Source organism: Equus asinus, chromosome 2 (genome assembly GCF_041296235.1).
Source record: "Equus asinus isolate D_3611 breed Donkey chromosome 2, EquAss-T2T_v2, whole genome shotgun sequence".
In the NCBI taxonomy this organism is placed as follows: Eukaryota; Metazoa; Chordata; class Mammalia; order Perissodactyla; family Equidae; genus Equus; species Equus asinus.
The window spans coordinates 99861115-99883566 of record NC_091791.1 but is presented as its reverse complement, the minus strand read 5'-3'; the positions used below and the strand labels follow the sequence as shown (position 1 = coordinate 99883566).

The following is a 22452-nucleotide window of genomic DNA, read 5'->3' as shown; positions in this document are numbered from 1 at the left end:
CACAGATGAAGAGACGAGACTGACAGAGATTTAATAGCTTGTCCAGGGTCAGACAGCTCCTGCGGAGTGGCATCAGGACCGTAGCCCAGGCAGGGAGATGCCAGGAGCCGAGCTGGGTCTGCACTTGGGACCACTCCTCCAGGCAGCGGCTCCCATAACCGTGGTGGTGCTGTCCTGACAGTTCTCAGGCCCCAAGCTGAGGCTCAGCTCTCCAGCTAGTTGGCTTTCTCTGCCCAGGCCCGTATGAAGCTTTTATACAGGATTTTAGAGGTTTTATACCTGAAAAGACGTTATAAAGTCTCCCTGGGATAAGGTAGAATATGCAGCACAACCCATCTCATAAGAAAACCAGTTTCACGTTTAAATGTTTACACTGATATGTTTGATATTGAAATTTCTCTCCAAAAAATCTGGTCACCCTCGTGTTTTTGGCACGTTGCAGTAATTTTAGCTTCATGCCTCTTTCTGCAAGCCTTTGCATGTACAAGTTCCAGTAACATCACTTTCTTTTGCTTGCTCACGCTCTGAAGGGAGTGCAGATGGCCATTACAGCAAAGTGGATTTTGTATCCAAGGTGACGAGCCCAAATATCAGGGTTTTCCTAGTTTTTCCCTAGGACTGATGTTCAGAGCAAAGCCTTCTCTGGCCCAAAAAAGCTTTCGTGAAAAAGAGGAAAAAAGTCAAATAGCTTTTTTTTATGTGGTACTTCTCGGCCATTTATATACTCTATGAATCACCAAGAAGAGAATTTAGATGGAAGCTTTTCTAAGCTTGAGTATGAAACACTTAGGGGACCCTTTGTTCTCAGAGCCCTGGGCTTTGAGCACGATGGGAAGGGCTGATGGGGTCCAGAGCCTCTCCACCTCTTTGCTTGCTTTTTGATGGAGTGTCTCATGTACTAAGGGGTTTTGGACTTGATCTAATGGAAAACCTTGAAGAGTTTTAAGTTGGGGAGTAACATTTGCATTTTAGGAAGAGTGTAAGCTGCAACAGATGGATGGATAGATGGGTGAAGAGAAGAACAGAATCAGGGAGTCCAATTAAGAGGTTGCTGAATGGTGGCAATGCAGGCAAAAAAAATGATGGTTCAGGTCCTAGAACAGTGCCTGGAACACTAAATATTTGTCAAAACAGTGAGGAAAAATGAGTGTCCTAGGAGCCAAGAGACTCCGAAGCATTTCAAGGAGGAGGTAATCGAGAGTGTCATGATGAAGAAAGATCAAGAAGTCTATGAATCAGAAAATGTCCATGTCTTTTTAAAGGAGGGAAAATTTTTAAGTGTCCCCTAGATTGAGCCACATGGTACTTTTAAGGTGACAGGTTGGGCTGAGTTTGGTGGAGGTGGCGATCAGAAGCCAGACAAAGTGGATGGACGTCAGGAAGAAGGGGAGAGCGCAGGAGCAGTCTGATGAGGCGCTCCTGTTGTTCCTCAGTCAATGGAGCCGCCGCGGCCCACCTGGGTGAGCGCCTCCAGGACACGCGTCCTAAGCACGGCTATTCCGAGGGCAGGGGCTGTGCTCAAGGTATGGTTGCTAAAAACAAAGGCAAGCAGATATTTGTCCGGAACACAGAGTTGGCCAAATTCCGGGCTTGATCTGCGGGTTCAAGGAAGGATGAGGGTAGGGCTTGTGCCCACCGGCGTCAGAGCGGGACTACAAGTCCCATCATGCACCCTGTCCGCTGCAGCCTGAACCCCGCCTCCGGGGCTGCGGGCCGCACGGGGCTCCCACCGCTGGCCCCATTGCGAAACGTTTCAGGGTCCCCCTCAAGATGGCCTTGGCCGGCGCCCAAGTGGGCGTGGCCCCTGGAGGCCCCGCCCCCAGAACGCTTCTCCAATGGGGGCCGCCCTCGTGTCCATGGCGACGGCGGCGGCGGCGGCTGCCGGCTTGCGAAAGGAGGCGCCGCCGCCGCCGGGATCGCCCAGCTAGGAGTGAACCCAGGGGGAGGCGCGGGGGGAGCGGGCTCCCCCTCGCGATCGGCGGGGACAGCCAGTCCTGTGGAACAAGGAGGCGGTCCCCGAGCCCCAACAACGCCCGAGAAGGAGCAGGAGGCGGGCGAAGGGCGGACATGAGCGGCCAGCTGAGTCGAGCCCCGGGCCGCTAGAGGCGAACCCAGCAGCCCCTCCGCGCTCCTCGGAACCTCGGGTGGGCAGTGTCCGCCGGAGACTCCTCCTCCGCCGTTAGAGCCCAAGGGGTCTTAGCCACCGGTGCCTGGCCCCAGTGTGTACACGTGGAGAAACTGAGTCATGGGACAGGGAAAAGGCCAGCCTAAGGGACTGTATCTGAAAAGCGAAGGTCCCCCCAGTGCTCCCAGCCATCCCCCATCCCATTCAAAAACAAAAAAGCTATGGTCATGGTCCCTGCCGGCTCTGTTCAGCTCCTGCATGCACCCCAGTGGGTTGTATGGAGTGATCTTGGATGACTGGGGCTTGTCAGAGAATCCATCATCTCATTGACATCCCACGGCCCCCATTACCTACTTGGAAACATCCCATTCTGCAGTGGGATTATCCTCCTCTGAAGGATAACACCGTGAAAGTCCCTTGGGTGGATTCCTGCAGGCCTGGAGGGAGGTCTGATATATATTTCACTCCCGTCCTCTTCCCTCAGAATCTAAGAGGATGGAGCCAAGGACCTGTAAGACCAGTGAGTCAGAGGAAGAGTATGCTGAAGAAGAGGAATCAGAGGAGGAAGGTGTTAAAGGGGAAGCTGCCATCCCTTCTAACCCTTCTCAGCGGGCACTCTCAAAGGCTGACTGCAAGCCATTTGGGAATGGAGTGCCCCTATCCATTGTAGCCAAGAAAATTCCCAAGAAAATCATTGCTCCAAATGACACAGATGACTTAGAAGTTGGAAAGAGAAAGAGAAGGCGGAAACGCAGGTAACCGTTCCCTGGACCCCCTCACTTGCCCATCTCCAGAGAGTCACCCCCTGGCTTCCCTGCAGCAGTTTGGGGTGCTGGGATCCAAGTCTTCCCTTTAGTCTGCAAAAGAGGACAGGGATTACGGGAGCATCACTAACCTTTTGGTAAGCCAAAAGCAAACAAAATTCAGAACCCTTTGGGTTGGGTTAATTTGGAATTTCAGCACATTTATATCATCCTGGTCTTTCCTTTAGTGGTTTCTAGAGAAAACGAGTTGTATTATGAATTTGTTGGGTATCTCTTCATTTGGGTGCCCCGCAGCTCAGGGTCTGTCCTCTCCCACTCTGCCTGATTTCTGCTATTCCTCCATTCCAGACCCCTGGCCATCAACCTGACCAACTGCAAGTATGACAGTGGTAAGTGCCTGGCTCATCACACACCACTGCATAAGAGGGCGCCTACAGCTGTTGTTTTTCCTCTGGGGATGGTCCTCCAATCGGGTTCCCATCCCCCTGGATCTGGTTAGGCTGGCCTGTCACCTGCACTGAGCCCCTTGGCTCAGCTACTGGCAATTGAGACATCACTGTTCCAGTTACCTTAGTGGGAGGGTAGGAGTTTGTCACAGATTTTGGAAGGGCCCCGACAGCCTCATGAACTTGGAATTGTCACGTGGTAATTAAACTGCAGAGCTAAGAACCGTCTCCCTCATCAAGCTGCTGTCCAGTCAGGTCCGTTCCTTACCTGACCCAGATCCAGTCCCAAGGCTTGTTGCGGGTGCCCAGGTTGGCATCACTGGCTTCCCTTTCTCCACAGTGCGTCGGGCAGCCCAAATGTGTGGCCTGAAGGAAGTGGGGGAGGACGAAGAGTGGACCGTGTACTGGACAGACTGCTCTGTCTCACTGGAACGAGTCATGGAGATGAAGAGGTTTCAGGTACAACCTCCTGGCCCAAGATCCTAAAGGGGCTGTGGCCTCAGAATGACTACTCCCACCCTTCTGCCCAGGCACCCGAGGCTGCTGCCCTGTGTGGCTATACCCCTGTGCAGAGCAGGAAACGCCATGGCCAGGGTCTTCTGCTCCGATGCAAATATTCTCCTCTTGGGTCTCTGGAACTTCTCTTATCTGAAGGAGTGTCTGCTGGGCACATCCTATCTCAATATTTGCTGTTTGTCTTGAGGCACCTGTGCCTAGCTGGACCCCTCCAGGGCATGTGAGTCCATCTTAGGGGAAAGGCTGAGAGGCAGCTTTGGAGCTAACAGCAGAGCCAGCTGAATGATCCAGCCTTCTAAGCTGCCTAGCCTAGCACCCCACACTCATGAGGAGTCAGTGTGGGGTCCTGCATGGCAGCAAGAAAGATGGACCAGGGTCCACAAGACAAACCAAACTTCTCCATGGTATTTTTGTTATTCTCTAATTGGGCCTTTGTGGTGGTTAGCAATAAAATAATTAAAAAGGGTCTGCAAGGTTATTTTGAGGGGAAGCTACGAAGGGAGTTGAGGAGACTATAACCTGTCCCACAACAAGTCATGAGACAACAGCCAGAAAGAGACAGAGAGAGAGAGCTAGAAGCACTCAAGAAGCCCCAAAGAAGGGGCATGCATGGAGCACTTGTAAGATGAGGGTAACAATAATTAACAGCATTGATTGAGGGCTTACTGTATGTCAGACACTGTGTTAAGTGCATTTACATTCTTACCTCATTAAATCCTCAAAAACAACCCTGAGTGGTGGATACTCCTTTGTTAAGAAGACACCAAGGCTCAGAAATACCAACTTCACAGAGCTAGCGAGTGAGAAAGCCAGTGAGAGAGCACTGACCCATCCTGAGATGCTGCCTCCCCGTGCTGAGGACAGAGCAGTGGGGGTTTCCAGCAGGCTGCAGGGCAATGCCATGCCCTTTGAGGGTGCCGTGGCCGTGCATTCCCTGGGGCTGGTTCCTTATTTTCTCTTCTCTTTTGGGAAAGGTTTTCTCATTTGCTTTGTGCTATCACGCACCAATTATTCTGATAGGACTAGCCCCTGGTGGTCTGAGGGATCTTACAAGGTGGCTAGAAGGCCCAAGGTCCTGGCTGGCCTTCTCACTGCCCCTAGCCTCGGTGCGCATGTGTGTTTTGGGGAAAGGCCAGGCAGGGGTCTCACCGGTCTTAGGTAACCTTCCTTTTCTCCCCTGGGGTGCTAGGTACAGTGTTTACCTCCACTGTGACTTCTACCTTGAGCTTCCCAGTCCTTCTCCACTGCTTCCTGGGAGTCCCAGGCCCCAGGAACTGCTGCTTGCTCTGTGGGGTAGTATAACCAACTGGCTGTGTTTCAGAAAATCAACCACTTCCCTGGCATGACAGAAATCTGCCGCAAAGATCTGCTGGCTCGGAACCTCAACCGCATGCAGAAACTCTATCCTACTGAGTACAACATCTTCCCCCGCACCTGGTGCCTCCCTGCAGAGTGAGTGAGCCTGGCTCCCCAGGCTGAGGTACTGGGGAAGGAAGGAGTTCCCTCCAGACTCCGGCCTCACGGCCTAGAACCTCTCAGGAGGACGGAAGGGGAAGGACCGTTTCAGCTGGGTCAAAGCAAAGTAGCTCTGAGACTGAGTGCTCCAGGAAGAGCACGGACTGGATGGCAGGGAACACCCGACAGGGCCGTGGGCCAGCCGTGATGCACAGAAACCTTCTGACCAGCCCCTCTCTACACACAGCTATGGGGACTTCCAGTCCTACGGTCGTCAGCGAAAAACTCGCGCTTATATCTGCAAGCCAGACAGTGGCTGTCAGGGACGTGGCATCTTCATCACCCGAAACCCCCGGGAGATCAAGCCAGGAGAGCACATGATCTGCCAGCAATACATCTCCAAGGTGAAGGGCGCCTCAGGACCGCCAGGCTGCTCAGCCAGCACCGGGGGCCTCGTCTCTCCCGAAGCCGGGGAGGAGGCCAGTGTTAGGTTTCTGCCCTTCCGATGTCCCGTTACCCTGCAGGCAGCATGGAGCCATGGGTCCAAGCCAGCCTGCCTGGGTTTGAATCTGAGTTTTTCCATTTCCTAGATGTGTGATTTTGAGCAAATTTCTTACCCTTTCTGTGCCTCAGTGTTCTCACTTGTTAATGGGAATAATAACAGTAACTACTTTATACGGTTATTGTGAAAATTAAATGAGTTATTATGTATTTGAAGCACATAGAATAGTGCGTGGTACATAGTAAGCACTTCAAAAGTGTCATTATTTCTCCCTGGCGGGTTTGCGTGCCCTCAGCCCTTCCTCATTGATGGCTTCAAGTTTGATATGCGAATATACGTCCTGATCACATCCTGTGACCCACTTCGGATCTTCATGTATGAGGAGGGCCTGGCCCGCTTTGCCACCATGCCCTATGTGGAGCCCAGCCACAGCAACCTGGTAAGGGCCCAGCCAGCGGCCCTGGGGGCAGGGTGGCACCCTCTTCTCCTCCACTGCCATGAGGCTGAGGGTCTATGGGGAAAGCAGGCAGAGAGGCTTGTCACACAGCTAGCCTGTCACCCGTGAATAGGGAATGAAGCCAGTAAGCGCCTCAGCCCCTGGCTGGGGGAACAGCATTGGTGGGTGGTGACTGCGGAAGGTCATCCCTGGAGGAATGGCACACCCTCTTCCCCAGGAGCTCACAGGACAGTCCTCCAGTGAAGAGGGACAGGAGACAAGCAGTCCTGGGGAGGGGCGGGTAATCCAAAGCCAGGGAAGTACTGGAGAGCTGCATGGAAGCAGTCTGAGACCACAGGGCCATCTCTTCCCAGGATGATGTCTGCATGCACCTGACCAACTATGCTATCAACAAACACAACGAGAATTTTGTCCGGGACGATGCTGTGGGCAGTAAGAGGTACTCTCTACTCTGTTTTCTCCTAATTCTTCTCCCCTTAGCCCCAGTCTCAGCAGCCCATGAAAGCGAGCTGGTTCTTGGGATGCTAATTGCTCAGGAAAACTCAAGCTTTACAGACCGACCCTTGTTCTGTGCCTGACCTCTAAGTGCAGCCCCACACCCCACCCTGATGACTAGGCCCTGCTCCACGCTGCTCGCAGCCCTTTAAAGCACAAGGAGCCCTGGCAGGGAATTGGGGTTAGTATTAGGGAGTCTCCTGCAGCCCGTCCCCACTGGCCCAGAAACTGGTCTTCCTCTGAGCACTGGGCCTCACAGGAAGCTATCGACACTCAATGCCTGGCTGCGAGAGCACAGCTACGACCCCCGAGAGCTGTGGGGTGACATCGAGGACATCATCATCAAAACCATCATCTCGGCCCATTCTGTTCTTCGCCACAACTACCGAACCTGTTTTCCCCAATACCTGAGTGGAGGTACATGTGCCTGTTTTGAGATCCTTGGTTTTGACATCTTGCTGGACCACAAGCTGAAGCCCTGGCTGCTGGAGGTGAGGATTATCTCCTGGGCTTTGCATAACCAAGGTCCAGAGGCCTTCCTGAACAGGACACCTGGGGTAGGAGTGCACTGAGGCAGAGAATGGGGGACGCAGCAGCACTGGGACGGGTGGGAACCGACAGAAGGCATATGATTTCTACACTTTTGACCTGCTGAGTCAAATCCTGGTGGTCTCTGGCCTCCACTACAGGAATCCAGGTTTTGGATCCCAAGTGCTCTTCACGTAAGCCTTGCCTTTAAGGACACTCTCTGTAGAGTCAGGCTGGCTGGTTTGCTCTCGCCAGCCTGTGCATGGGAGCGATCTCTGTGGCAGAGTCTGTGGCCTTGGATGTCAGAACATCCAGCCTCCTTGACTGAGGCCTCTGGAGGGGGATGTCTCTCCTAGACCCTCCAGGTACTCTGCTGAGACCACCACCTGCTCAGGTGTCCAGGAAGGGGGTGGATAATGACTCCTCCTGGCAGGTAAACCACTCTCCAAGCTTCACCACGGACTCACGGCTTGATCGAGAAGTGAAGGATGCACTTCTCTGTGATGCCATGACCCTTGTCAACCTCCGGGGCTGTGACAAAAGGAAGGTGATAGAGGAGGACAAGCGGCGAGTCAAGGAGCGGCTTTTTCAGTGCCATCAACAGCCACGAGAAGCCAGGTGCTCCAGGTGTCTGACGTGTGTTTAGTTGCGCAACTTGCCTTCTTTGTTATCACTTTCCTGAGAGTGAAAGTCCTCCTCTGGATGGAGAAGGCAGCCTGGGGCTGATGAGCTCTTAAAAACATCTTTTCTGCATAGATAAAATGTCACATATCATAGATAATATGTTCAAAATTCAAAAGATACAGTGAATAGCGTCTCTCCTACCCTTCTCCAGCTACTCAGTTTTCCTCTCTGGAGCCAGTCAATGTTCCTAGGGCCATGTGTATACGTTCACAAATAGTTAATACATGTGTACTCATACAAATTTTTTTCTCCTTTTATCTACCCAGACAGTAGCATAAATTTCATACTCTGTGCATCCCACTTAGCAATGTATCTTAGAGCTATTTCATATCAGCACATAAAGAGCTTTATGTGGTTTGATTAGCTGGTTTTTCTTTTAAACAAAGCTCCTCTAGAAACCATTTCCTAAGAAAGTTTATAAAATGAAACACGGAAAAAAGTTTAGTCATTCAATAATAGAGGATTGTTGAAATCAACATTGTTTACTTACTGTTGTTTTAATTGTAAGATGGGTCCCAAATATGGTCGTTTCTTGTGACACTAAATTACAATTTGTTAATGATACATAAAAATGAATTGGAGTAGATTTAGGATTATTCCTATAATCACATCCCTCTTCTCCATTTGCAATGCAATACACCAGGCCAGTGTGTATTTGATCCGCCATGATATCTTGAGGGCCTGGCACACAGTATGCACTCAAATGTTTGTGCAAATGGAGGTGAAGTAGAACTGTAAATACCCTGGAGATTCCCATGAGATAGGATCGTGCACGTGGCTGTTATGTATCATGTCTTTCAATGGGGAAGAAAGGTTGAAAACTACTGGACTTAATAAACAAAAGTACAGTCATACACTAGAATACTAGATACCCATTTAAAATGTTGTTGTATGACCTCATTTTCATCTAAAACAAGAAAGGCAGGAATAAAGAAAGAGTAAGGTAGTGAGTAGCAGAGCCAGGATCCCAACTCAGGAGGTCCCACCCAGGAGACCCTGCTCATAGCCACCGTGCTGACCGCATAGCAAGATTAGGGAAGGTTTCAGCTTTTTGCTCTTCTAAATTTTTCTGTAATTAACATATGTTACTTTATAATCAGAAACCTAACAGATTATGATAACTGGGAATGCTAGCTTACGAGTGGACCCCCCAGCCCTTAAGATGAAAACTAGGTTTCTGGAAGTCAAGCCTATTTTCATGTCTATGCACAGGTGGGACTGGCCACAGATGGGCTTGGAAGCTTTCACAAGGGCAGGGGCCCAAAAGGCCACAAAGCTGGTGGGAGGTTCTTAAAGCCTTAGCCAGCCCTCCTGTCCCTCCTCACAGTCCTCCCCTGACACACGCTGACCTCGGTTTCCATAGGCGAGAACAAACTGAATCGTCCCATGTAGCGATGCTGGACCAGGAACACTATGAGGATACCCACCTTGGGGGATACCGGCGGATCTACCCTGGGCCGGACACGGAGAAGTATGCACCCTTCTTCAAACACAATGGCTCCCTCTTCCAGGAGACTGCTGCTTCCAAGGCCAGAGAGGAGTGTGCCAGGTAGTTTGCCCTGCACTCTCCTCTGTCCATGCGGGTGGAGGCAACTCCTGAAGCTGAATTGCTCCCCAGTAGGGTGGAGAGGAAGCCCAACACTTGAGGAAAGTGCAGTGGAGTTATCAATTCTATCAGATTCTTAATGACTCAGTTTAGTAGGTTTCCCATCTTCCCCCTCCTTCCTCTCCCATCAGTCCCCAGAACAGATCATAATTTCCTACTCTTTCCCCAGCCCCATTTATTCTTTCTCCCCATTCTCCCCCAAACAATTTCTCGTGTCTGAAGCTGCTGTGTCTTGTCAGGCAACAACTGGAAGAGATCCGCCTGAAGCAGGAACAGCAGGAGACCTTGGGCAGTAAGAGGCGAAAGGAAAACAAAGACCAGAACCAGGGTGAATCAGCCGGTGAGAAGAGCCGGCCCAGGCCCAGGCTCCGGGGCGTTTCTACCCACTTGGCTTACAGCATCCGGAACCAGGAGAAAGAGGTGTCAGGGCTTTTGTGGCTTTTGCCTTTCTGCAGGAAAATGGGTTGGGACTACTAGAGAAGGGAATCTCTGCTGTCCTCTCCTCTTGCATGGCAGAGAGGAGTTCCTAATGAGTACCTTGAATCTGACCTTTTGGAAGAGGAGGTGAGAGAATGGATAGCAAAGGGACCCTTCCACTAGAGTCAGGGAAAGGATGGAGGTAGAGGGGGCAGGAGACCCGCAGTCATCCTTGTTGGTGGTTTGGGATTGATCCTAGGAGAGCTTCCATTCATCTCTCACATACCTTGTAGCTGCTACCAGTACACCTGGACACCATGCAGCCCCAAGATATTGTGGAAGAGGAGGAGCTGGAGCGGATGAAGGCCCTGCTACAAAGGGAGAATCTCATCCGTAGCCTGGGTATTGTAGAGCAGCTCACCCGCATGCTGCACCCTACCCAACGGGGCCAGAGAAAACTTCATGAGTATTGGGTGAGCGTCCCTACGCAGCCTCTCACAGAACAAGGGAACAAGGGCTGTACCAATACAAGGTGGTGGCCGCAGCACAGGAAGCTAATGTGATGGTATCTGGCAGTGGAGCCTGGGAAGGTGGTGTATGCTGGGCCTTGGGAAAAGGTCTGTTGGTTCCTTTTGCATCTGTTCCCAAGCTCCCTTGTTCTTAGTAATGACATCCAGCAAAGTGCAGCTCCCAGCCTTCTCACTTACAAGAGACTTGTTCTCTGTATTCCTGTCTTACAATAACTCCAAACTCGTGACTGACAAATAACAAGGCCACCACCCTCAATGGCCTCTGTGTAATCTCTCCCTAGCACTGCCAGTGCCGTGGCTCTAACAGGATATGAGTAAACAGTCTTGGGCCAACAAAACAGCTGCCGCATTCACTATTCCCTGGGCTAGGAGCAGACCTGTTGGGTCCCCTGTTTTTGTTGAGCCCCAACGGAGTAACAGTTAAATAGTGGCTATGGTCTAGATTTTTCCATTACCTATGTCTTACACCACTCCATCCAGCCTCACAAAAAATGTGGTAAGGGGCTGCTCTTCTCCTCTAGCCTAGATTTCACCAGGACGGGCTGGGCAGTCAAGAACTGCATTCTGTGAATCTGGTCCCATTGGTCCTCCTGAGAAGGGTCACCAAAGAGCAGGGCCCTCCTCATTTCCTGCATCCAGTTCGGCCCCACGAATTGATCCCCAGGATCTTAGGGCCACTGTCAAGCATGAATGCTGCAGTTCCACATCATTCCCAGTGCCATCTACAGCCCAAGAACTTCAACTGGATAAGAGATCCAGCAACCGTCGGCCCTTGTTCATTGTCAGTGAAGAAATCTGGAAGGCGCTATTTTCCCAGCGCCAGAGTCAGGCTAACTAGGCGTAAGTATGCAAAACTGGCTTTGGTCCCTCTGACTTGTGTAAATTCCCCCTGGCTAATATTACAGCTGGGATGCTCCCCGAATATAATATGGCACTTCCAGCAAGTGTGGGAAGGGGTGGGGGGATAGAGGACCCATTTATTTACCTCCTTCTATGTACTAGACCCTGGTGACAGAAATGGCAGAAATACAGTCCCAGCACTCAACACACGGTTAACAGGGAAAGGGACAAGTAAACACAGCAATCACAACAGTGTGGTAAACACGCTGGAGGGAAGCATGGCATGCCATTGCCCTGTGTTGGTAATTGGCAAAGGTTGGGAAAGAGGTGAGCAAATCTCTTCCGTGAGTACCAACTCGGGGGCACCCATGTTTCCACTGCAGAAGGCCAAGCCAGCAGAAGGCTAGAAGCCATAAACCGAGCCCTGGCGGGATCAGTGCCATCCTCTTTGACCCCGAAGCAGGGCTATCTTCTGCAACCAGAAAGAGTGGCAAGTGGCTCATGGCCTGAACGCACCTTGCCCTCCATGGCAGACTCTGAACCCAGAGCAGCCAAGGCCCGGGACCTGCCCCTCTGCCCTGCCTCCGCCCCCCTGCTGCAGCGCACCACTGCACTCCTCGACATCATCCACTACAGGTAAATGCAGGAAGCCAGCCCAGTGCTCAACCTGTCCTGGAGAAATCCCCGAGGATTCCAAAGGGGCAAAGGGCCTCCAATCTTTGCTAAATGAAAGACTGCCACCAAGCTGCAGTTTGAAGAGCTCTGGCCAGGAACCCTGTCTGCCTAAGGCAAAATGCAAAGACACCGACAATTCCTCAATACCCTAAGATTATTTTTGGATCGGTAAAGACTAAAAGATGAAGAGGAACTAGGGCCGGCCGGGCGCTCGTCTTCGCCCTTCAAACTTTGGCTTGGATTTCCCGCTGGGTGATGGGTCTGAACCCCGGGTGCGGCCCGGGGCTGGTCGCCACGCCGGCGGCCAGGAGCCCCTTTCCCGGAGGAGCCGAGTGCCCGAGGCACCGGGCTGTGGCCGTCGGAGGACCGCCGAGGGGACGTCCTTCCCGCCGCCGTGGCGGAGACAGGCCGGCCTGGGAGGCCGTTGGGACGGAGGGGCGGCTCTTGGCAGCTGAACCCGTCTTTTCATTAAAGTTTATGCCGTTTTGCAGGAGCGTCCTCTCCCTCATTGCGGTCCTCCCGTTTCAGGGAAGCCCCTTCACAGTGACATCCGGGAAGGGCGGGCGGCGGGGGCGGGTCAAGCCCGGATGTCCCGCCCTCGGCCGGAAGCGGGAAAAGACGTGCGACGTCTACTTCCATCGCGCCCCTCCCACTTCCGGCCCCCGCCCCCCAGCTTCCGGCGCCATCGCGCTTTGGCCTTCTGAGGGCTATTTGTCGACATGGCGTTGGCTCTTAGCTTGTTGCTGGGGGGACGTGTCCGTGCTGCCGTCGCTCGCTGTGGTTTCGCGACCCGGGAGGTGGCGGGCCCGGGCTCCGTGGGCCGCGAGCCGGACCCCGATTCCGACTGGGAGCCGGAGGAGCGGGAGCTGCAGGAGGTGGAGAGGTACCGGCTCCCTCCTGGGCCCTCGGCCTGAAGCAGGGCTTCGCGCCCCGGCGCTCCAGGCCGCGCCCCTTGGCGCCGGGCGTCCTGCCGCCGCACCAGCCGCGCGCGGCCCTTGTTTCTTAGCTGTTGTCAGGGGCGCAGGGGCAGGTGTGCGGGTCCCTTCACCAGTGACGTGTTTCATCCCCCGTTTAGAAAGTTCAGCGTGCTTACGGGCTGTCGCCGTTCAGGTGTTAGGATTCTGGGGCGGTGCAGCGAGCAGGTCAAAGAGCAGGGGGCTGGGCGCTCCGTGACTTAGCCTGAGGCTCTTCAGCCACCCGTCTGCCTCCCACGCATGGCTCCAGCCGTTGGTTCTCTCCTCCAGCACCCTGAAACGACAGAAGAAAGCCGCCCGGTTCCAGAAAATTCGGAGGCAAATGGAGGCACCGGGTGCCCCGCCCAGGACCCTGACCTGGGAAGCCATGGAGCAGATCAGGTAAGACCCGGGGTGGTTTGGTTCTGCTGTGATGAGAAGTATCCTGGGGTCTAGAGCGTTGTTTCTCCGTTTTGTTTTACTTTTTTTATCGCTTACGATTTCGAAAAGAAAAGTATAGTAATATAACGAACGTCTGTAAGGCCATCATCTAGATTTAATAGTTTTTAAGGTGACATAGTTGGTTCATTTTTGCTGAAATTTTAAAATAGTAAATTGCAGGTATCAGACGTTTAACCCGTAAAATATAGTGGATCGTGATCTTCTTTGGTTTTTTACGTTTTTATTTATCTTATTTTTTTTGGCATTTTTTTCCAAGTAATTTTATTGAGATCATAATGGTTTATAACATTGTGTGATTTCAAGTATACGTTATTGTTTTCAATTTCTGAATACACTTCATCGTGCTCACCCCTAGTAGTCTAATTTTTTTTTTTTTAAAGATTGGCACCTGAGCGAACATATGTTGCCAATCTTCTATTTTTCTTCTTCTTCTTATCCCCAAAGCCCCCTGGTACATAGCTGTATACTCTAGTTGTAGATCTTTCTGGTTGTGGTATGTGGGACTCCGCCTCAGCATGGCTTGATGAGCGGTGCCATGTTATCGTCCAGGATCCGAACCAGCAAAACGCTGGGGTGCGGAAGCCCTGCGAACTTAACCACTCAGCCATGGGGCCGGCCCCCCAGTAGTTTAATTTTTATCTATCACCATACATATGTGCCCCTTTATCGCTTTCGCCCACCCCAAACGCCCTTCCCGTCTGGTAACCGCTAATTTGTTCTCTTTATCCATGTATTTGTTATCTTCCACATATGAGTGAAATCATGCAGTATTTGTCTGGATCATGATATTCTTAATCTAAGGTCCAGGGATGGGGGCTTCCGTGGTTATGTACACTTCTCTGAAGAGAGGATCCGTATCTTAGAAAACCTTAAGGAGACCCTTTAAAAAAATTTTTTTGTTTTGATAATACATTACATATGGTTCAAAATTAGAACGGTATAAAGTGGTGTACACATTGAGAAGTATTAATCCCAGCCAGTCTCCTGTAGGTACTATTTTTAATAGTTTTTTGTGCCTTTTTCCAGGTTTCATTATGCAAAAAGGACCAAATATGAATATAGATTTTTGTTTTCACGTCCTTAATCACAAACGGTAGAATACTGTAAATGCTCTTGTACATTTTTCTTTTTTCACTTCATGTATTCTACAGGTCTTTCTACTTTAAAAGAGAAAGCATCTCATTCTTTTTTATAGAAGTTGTAGTAAATCCTAGTTTATCTTTTACGATGAGTACTTGGGTTGTTTCCATTGACTTGTTATCACAAATTGTGCTCTAGTGAATGGTTTTGTATACACATCATTCCACATATTTGCCAGGTGTATTTATTTGTTGTATACATTCCCTGAAGTAGTGTTGCTGGGTCTGAGGGCAAATGGATTTGCATTTGGATAAATATTGCTAAATAGCCCTCCATAGGTTATGCACCGTTTTCCATTCCCATCAGAATGACTCTGGAATTGAGACTTAGAATAAAGGGGATTTTGTCGAGCTGGTTTTGTGAGCCTGTAGCACCTCTCTCTTGTCACCGTCCTCTCCTGTCTTGAACAATAGCTTTTTCAAACCTTCCAGCTTCCTACCTGTCACCTCTCCTTTTGTGGTCAGTGAATATCCTTTTACTTCAAAGAGAAAACAGGCTGTTAGGTAAGAACCCTCTGAGGCTTCTCTGTCTTGCTCCTTGCCTTCATTCTCAATCTTTTACTCCGCATCTCAGGAACTGGCAGCCCTTCACTTGTCTAGGGCCAATCCTCTGTGTGCTCTAGGTCAAATCCCTGCCTAATTCCTGAGGGACCTGCATCTGTCAACTTAAGGTTCTCCCTCATCCTTTTGTTCCCAGCTGGCTCCCTGGCTGTCCACCCTCGTTTGTTTGTTTTTTGATCACTACGATGAAACTTCTCCACAAATCCATCTGCGACTTCCCCAGTGCTAGGCATAACTGACGCTCTAGTTTTTAGCCTCCCTAACATTCCTGCAGCATTTGACCTTATAGTCTCCTTTCTTGAAATTCTTCTCCCGTGACGCAGGGGACCACTCACGTCTGTTTCTAGGGCCCCTTTTCTCAGTTTTCTTCCTGGGCACCCCCGTCTTCCTTCTGTATCTTAAGTATTGCTGTTTTTTAGAGTAGTGTCCTTCGTCCTTCATTGTCTTATCTCCCTGCATATTTCCCTGCCTGATGCCAGCCGCTCACCTGGCTTTAACCACCCCTGCTGTTGGCTTACGACTTCCAGGTCTGTCATCTCCAGTCCGTGTTTTTCTTCTGAACTCTATATTCATCTGTGCTCTAGACGTCTCTCTTTTTGTTTGTTTGTTTTGTTTTGTTTTTTGAGGAAGATTAGCCCTGAGCTAACTGCTGCCAATCCTCCTCTTTTTGCTGAGGAAGACTGGCCCTGAGCTAACATCCATGCCTATCTTCCTCTACTTTATACGTGGCATGCCTGCCACAGCATGGCGTGCCAAGCGGTGCCATGTGCGCACCCGGGACCTGAACCGGCGAATCCCGGGCGTCCGAGAAGCGAAATGTGCGAACTTAACCACTGTGCCACCGGGCTGGCTCCTAGACGTCTCTGTTTGGATGTCACACAGGTTCCCCAAACTCAACGTGTACAAAATGGATTTCATCCTTGTTCCTGGATAACTTGATTCTGCTGCTATTTTTGCTATAACTCTGAATGGTCCCACCAATCACCAAACCAAAATCCAGAATCTTGACCTCCTTCATCCCCTAATATTAGTCTCTTACCAAGTTCTACCATCAGGCCTTCCTGAAATATTTCTCAAGTTTGTTCCCTCCTCTGCTCTCATTGCCGCTCATTTCAGACTGCCTGGATGACTATGACAGCCTCTTGCCCTGTCTTTCCACCTCTAGCCTTGCCACTGAAAACTACCATTGCATTGAACTTCAGAATGAAAATTTGCTGATGGCGTTCCACTGGTTAAAATCGTTCCTTGGTCCACTGTTGCTTTGGGATAAACTCCAGAATCCTAAGCTTGACGTGATCTTGCTCCTGTCCTCACTGTCAGAGAAGTACAGCTGTTCCCAGCAAAGGTGATGTGCTTCTGCACTGCACATGCTGCTCACTCTATTGTCAATACCTTTGATCTCTTCCTCTCCTCCTCTCTGCCAGCTTATTACTCCTTTTCATCCTTGCAGACCAGCTCTAGTGTGGACTTCTTGAACAGTTCCTGGGCCATGGTGCAAGTGTTGTGATAGCCTGTCCCTGGGTCTCCCTCCTGGGTACTGTCACAGCATCCTCTGCTGTAACTCTTGGCACAGTGTTATAATATGTTAATGTACCTGTCTCCGTCACCAGATTGTGGTGGGAAGGACAGTCTTCATGCATCCCAGGATCTAACTTGGGTGCAGTGTGCAGTGGGAGGAATTTCAATTGCTCTGAAATAAGTGACCTGATGAACAGTGGTTTGGTGTTGCTGACGGCACACAGGAATGGAACACAGCCATTTAGTGGCACGAGATAGAGACTATGTTTGCAGTTTTCCCAAGCCCTGTTCTTTTCACATATTCATCACTAGTATTATCATTTAGCTATTCTGATAGGAGACTTCTTCACAATTTGAAAACCTGCTCCTTTTTTCCACAGGTATTTACATAAGGAATTTGCAGAGTCCTGGTCAGTTCCCAGGTTGGCTGAAGGCTTTGATGTCAGCACTGATGTTATCCGAAGGGTTTTAAAAAGCAAGTTTGTACCCACATTGGAGCAGAAACTGAAGCAGGATCAAAAAGTCCTTAAGAAAGCTGGGCTTGCCCACTCCCTCCGGCAGCTCCCTGGCTCTGGGGAGACCTCAAAGCTGCTTTCTGCGGGCCACTCTGTGTCAGGCCCTTTGTTGATGCCAAGGGGCGAAGCCTCATCCAAAGGCCAGGGTGACAGCACCTCTTTGAAAGTGATAGAATCAAACACTCACAGTACAAATAGACCAAGGAAACAGAAAGGGAGGAATAAAGGAATCCAGGTCGTGGAGGAGGAGAGCTTTGTGCCTGTTGCTGCAGCCCTGGGTCATCGGAGAGAGCTGCAGAAGTACTCCACCAGTGATCGTGAGGGCACCAGAGGAGCTGACAGTGGCGGATTGCCAAGTGACAAGAAGCTAGGAGAGTTCCAGACAGGGGAGCCCAGTGACCAGAACTTCAGCAGCAAAGTAGTGCAGAGGGGGCGAGAGTTCTTTGACAGTAATGGGAACTTCTTGTACAGAATTTGAGCTGGAACTTGGCTTGTGGAGATGCCATGTGAAACAGCAGGAAAAGTGGATTTGGAGCTGCCTGGTTTCTGCATATGGATTATCTACCTTGGAATAGGAGGAAATGATGAGCCTGGAATGTGGGAGGCAAGAATTGCTTGGATTTGAATCTGACAAATGGCAGTGAACTTCACGGGGCAAATGCGTGTGGGGGCAGGGTGAGTGATGTGCTGGGTAGACCCCAGCTTCCTGGAGCGCTACTCCTCTCTGACCCATGTGGGTCTTTGGAGCTCCCCCTTCTTGCTTGGGCTCTCTGTAAGTTGAAACCAGCCTGTGTTGCATGTGTTGTTAGGAGTTTCTGTGATACCTGGAATATGTTTGGGAGGAAATGAAAAGTTTGCCTTCTGACCTCATTTACTTTTGGATTAATGAGTGCTAGCAGTTCTGGAACTGCTTAGTCAGTTGATTGTTTTCATTATGTGCAAAATAAAGTAAAATGTGGCAGTCTGTGTTGATTGGTGCTCTCTGGGATGGGAGGGTTTACCTGTGAACTTGGAGAGTGAGAAGGGAAGAGGCAAAGGGTCCCTTATCATTAAACGTTGGGAGAGAGATGGGGCCAGATCAATCCCCAACAAAGAGCTCTGTGCAGATCGCCCTGCTCAGTAATGGATTTTGACAGCTGAAAACTGGACATTAGGGCCAGCCCGGTGGCACAGTGGTTAAGTTCGCATGTTCCTCTTTGGCAGCCCGGGGTTCACCGGTTCAGATCCGGGCTGAGGACATGGCACCGCTTTGCAAGCCATGCTGTGGTAGGCGTCCCACATATAAAGTAGAGGAAGATGGGCACGGATGTTAGCTCAGGGCCAGTCTTCCTCAGCAAAAAGAGGAGGATTGGCAGCAGTTAGCTCAGGGCTAATCTTCCTTAAAAAATAAATAAAAAATAAAATAATTTAAAAATAAGTAAATAAAAACTGGACATCAGGCCATCATCACTCGATGTAATGCAGTTTCTTTTAGTTGCTAGGGTTCTGAAAAAGATTGGGGTATGGAGGTTTGACCCAACAAAACCAGGCAAAGACTTTAGGGCCCTCAACATAATCCCCAGCCACTTTCAAAAGCTTAAGTTGTATCTTATTTTACAGTTTTTACAAGGGTGTTGTAGGCAAGAACAGATAATAGGCTCCTTTTACAAATGAGGCAGTCTCAAAGGTTTTTGGATGTGCCCAAGACCACATGGCTGTTAGTGAGTGACAGTACTGCGACTTGAACCCAGGCTTGATCCTTAATCTAAAGCTTCTAAAATTCCAGGAATCTAGCATTTTAACAATTTACCAGCAAATATTGGTTGTTCAGAATTTAAATATCTGCAGGATGTTTAATGAAAACATTGATATTCCAAGCCTTGTCATTGATGTTCTGTTCATGAGTCTTGTTACTATTTCAAATGCCATGGGTAGCAATTACAGTATCATTGATTAATGGTTGTTTTTTTTTCCTGAGGAAGATTAGCCCTGAGCTAACATCAATGCCAATCTTCCTCCACTTTGTATGTGGGTTGCCGCTACAGCATGGCTGATGAATGGTTTAGGTCCGTACCTGGGACCCAAACCCATGAACCCAGGCCACTGAAGTGGAGCACACCAAACTTAACCACTGTGCCACACGGCCAGCCCCTGATTACTGTTAAATTGAGCATTTGTTCAGAATAGAGAGCAAGGCCCTGCCACATGCCAGTCAAAGTTAGGGAATCCAGATTCTGATAATACACCAGTGGGCAGATAAGGCCCTTGTCACTGCTCTGTTGCTATCATGTAGTTTATAATAAAAGCTAATCAGCACTTTTATGATTAAAAAATACGGTGATTTGTCATTAGAACATTTTAATCTTTTAAGAGGTGCAAGATGCTATTCGACTATTTAAATTTGCATTTCTTTTTTTTTTTTTTTTTAAGATTTTATTTTCCCTTTTTCTCCCAAAGCCCCCTGGTACATAGTTGTGTATTTCCAGCTGTAGGTTCCCCTACTTGTGGCATGTGGGATGATGCCTCAGCATGGCCTGATGAGTGGGGCCATGTCCGCACCCAGGATTGGAACCTGTGAAACCCTGGGCCACTGAAGGGCAGCACGTGAACCCAACCACTTGGCCACAGGGCTGGCGCCTAAATTTGCATTTCTAACTCCTGCAAATCATTTGACCATGCTCTTTCCCCAGTGAGCTAGGGAAAACTAGAAGCTGTTGACAAACTTGGTTGTGTTTTCCATTTGCCTCATCCTCTACCATCCTATTGCTCATTAAGCTTAAATCTTTTTTTATGCAAATACCAATCTAAGGCTTTTGCATTTACTGATTCTTTGTCCTCAGATTTTCACATGGCTAGCTACTTGTCATTCAGGTGTCAGATGTTATTTTCTCAGGCCTTCCTTAATCACCTGATGTAAAGCAGCTCTCTTCATGTTCCTACTATCACCACACCCTGTTTAATTTCCTCCAGTATTTGAAATATATTACTACTGGGGTTTTCTTTGTCATCATCTACCTTGTGCCCATTAGAATGTAGGCCCCGTGAGGGCAGGAGACCTGCCTTTTCATTGCTATAGTTCCAGCTCCCAAGGTAGATTTCAGTATTGGGTGAGTGAATGAAGAAATGGTTGGGGAACCTCATACCGGTCAGCTAGTCCACAATGGCAGAAAGGCCTGCCCTTTACCTTTGCCAGCCTACCCATCCAGACCTCAGCCAACAACAGGGCCTAAGCTTCCTCCAGATTGAGCTGTTCTTGCTCTGTCCCATCAGTGCGTCTTGGGTCCTAACCCACCGAAACTGGTGTTTCAGGAAACTGCTCTCCCCACTCAGCCCAAGCTAGGAGGCTGGAAAGGGGCATGAGGGACTCACCCAGCCTGTGTTCCATCGGGCTGGGGGTCAGAGGACTCCATAGTGCCCTATCCCCAGGGAGTCCTGTTTCAGGACACCATGAAGGACTTTGACATCACACTGCATAAGATGGAGCTGTGCTTTAGGGCACAGGTGCAGCAGCAGATGAGAGGGCTCTGCCCCAGCTAGAGAGAAAGTAGCTGTGGGTGGAAGGGGCACCTTACAGCAACCTTGGGGCCAAGCCCAAGGGGTTGGCATATTGTACAACAGAAGGGACTTAGGTCCCTGTACCCTGGAGGGTATGTGTTACTCATTTGCTCAGGGCAGCCTCCATCTCTCTGTGCAGCCGAGATTTGATCTAACTAAGGGGGGTGGGGGGGTGGAGGGGTGGGGGGGGGCGGAAGCTCACTATAAAATAGTGGATGAGCTCTTGAAGCCCAGTGTGAGCACAAAGTTTTTTGATTTGGGTTTTTTTTGTTTTTTGGGGTTTTTTTGCTTAATCCTGTATTATAGAATTTTTCAAACATGAAAATAGAATATTGTAATGCAATGAGCCCCTGTGTACCCATCACCCAGCTTTAACATTTAACAAATGGCCAATCTTTTTTCATTATCCTGCATACTTGCCCCACATCTCCCCCCAGCTTATTTTAAAGCAAATCCCAGACATTATATTATTTCATCTGTAAGTATTCAACTTTGTATCTCAAAGAGATAAGGACCCCTTTTTAACATAGACATATATAGTCCATTACTATACCCTAAAAGTTTTAGCAATTCCTTAATATCAGCTAATACTGATAGTATTCTGATTGTTTCATAAGTGACTTTCATGGTTGATTTCTTTGAATTAGGATCCAAAGAATGTCCACGTTTTGCAACATTGCGTTGTGTTATTTCCCAGAAGTCTCTTACTCTAAAATGGTTTCCCTTCCACTTTATTCTCCTTACTGTTTGACCCATATAATTTCCTGCGTTTTGGATTTGGTTGATTTCATCCTTATGATGTCTTTTATCAAGTTCCTGCTACCCTCTATATTTCCTTTGAACTGGTAGTTAGATCTTGAGGCTTGATCAGGTTCAGTGTTTGGTAATGGATGATGCTCTGTACTTCCTATGCATCTCACCAGGAGATGAAGATGTGATGTTACGAGTGATTCAGGTATTGTCAGCCAGATCTAACCATTGCAATGTCTCTCATAAGCTTTTTTAAAAAACAAAGTAGATCTAGATCATTACCATCACCCCTGAAAATTTCCTGATTTCTCTGCCCAGTTCTCATCCCCAAAGTCAATCACTTTTCTGAAATGTCACCATAGACTAGTTTTTCCTGTTCTAGAATCTTATGTAAATGGCATCACACAGATGCCACTCTCGTGTCTGGATTCTTTCACTTATTCAGTTTTTATTGTATGAATATGCCACAGTTTATCTATTCATTTCCCTACGAAGGGTACTAATAAGTCAAAACTCCAGTATCCAAAGGTCACAGCTGGCCGGTCTTAGCTCCCATTGGCTTCTAACGCGTTCCTCTTCCCTCACTACTAACCCCTCAGCCCGCCCCACAACACCTCCCCTCCGCCGCCCCCGGGACCCCATCTCGACGCGTCTCTCCTCGTGCATCTGGGAAGCCAGGGGGTCCCAGGCTCTCAGCTACATGGGAGGAGCAGATTTGATTGACAGCCAAGATCTCCAGTGATCAGTGTCCTCCGTACTCCGAGTTGGTTTCGCCCATTTTACAAAGTTCTGAAAATCGAGCAAGTGCCCAACCCTCGCTTGAGTGAGCTAGGAGATCTGGCTGTACCCTTAAAATTAGTTTAGGGTATAATCCTTTGATCAGAAGAACACCCGCTCTGGCCAGGAACGAGACAGGAACGTTGACGCGTTTCCATCCGTCTTCAAATGTCCCTTCCAAGACGCCGTCCCCTTCCCGGTGC

The 22452-nt window shown here is 49.5% G+C and overlaps 2 protein-coding genes across 5 annotated transcripts; both read left to right on the top strand.

Annotated features, from left to right (window-relative positions):
- The first annotated feature begins 1900 nt into the window (after positions 1–1900).
- TTLL13 (tubulin tyrosine ligase like 13) lies at positions 1901–12532 on the top strand. Of its 4 annotated transcripts, none has more exons than XM_014842586.3 (15): positions 1901–2144; positions 2610–2880; positions 3238–3278; positions 3676–3794; positions 5173–5303; positions 5554–5710; positions 6104–6247; positions 6619–6704; positions 7020–7251; positions 7722–7906; positions 9336–9521; positions 9818–9998; positions 10289–10468; positions 11047–11365; positions 11749–12529. In XM_014842586.3, exons 2-15 carry the CDS (start codon positions 2621–2623, stop codon positions 12003–12005), a joined length of 2478 nt encoding a protein of 825 aa, XP_014698072.2. In that variant the 5' UTR covers positions 1901–2144; positions 2610–2620; the 3' UTR covers positions 12006–12529. The 4 variants fall into 4 exon arrangements, with proteins under 4 accessions (XP_014698072.2, XP_044617089.1, XP_014698073.3 ...); XM_044761154.2 differs by having other exon boundaries at positions 1997–2144; positions 7722–7915; positions 11749–12532; XM_070495037.1 differs by lacking the exon at positions 1901–2144 and having other exon boundaries at positions 5041–5303; positions 7722–7915; positions 11749–12532.
- A 166-nt stretch (positions 12533–12698) lies between these two features.
- On the top strand, positions 12699–18152 carry NGRN (neugrin, neurite outgrowth associated). The gene is made up of 3 exons (XM_014842588.3): positions 12699–12923; positions 13285–13395; positions 17054–18152. The coding sequence occupies exons 1-3, from the start codon at positions 12760–12762 to the stop codon at positions 17664–17666; spliced, it is 888 nt and encodes a 295-aa protein (XP_014698074.2). The 5' UTR covers positions 12699–12759; the 3' UTR covers positions 17667–18152.
- The last annotated feature ends 4300 nt before the right edge of the window (positions 18153–22452 follow it).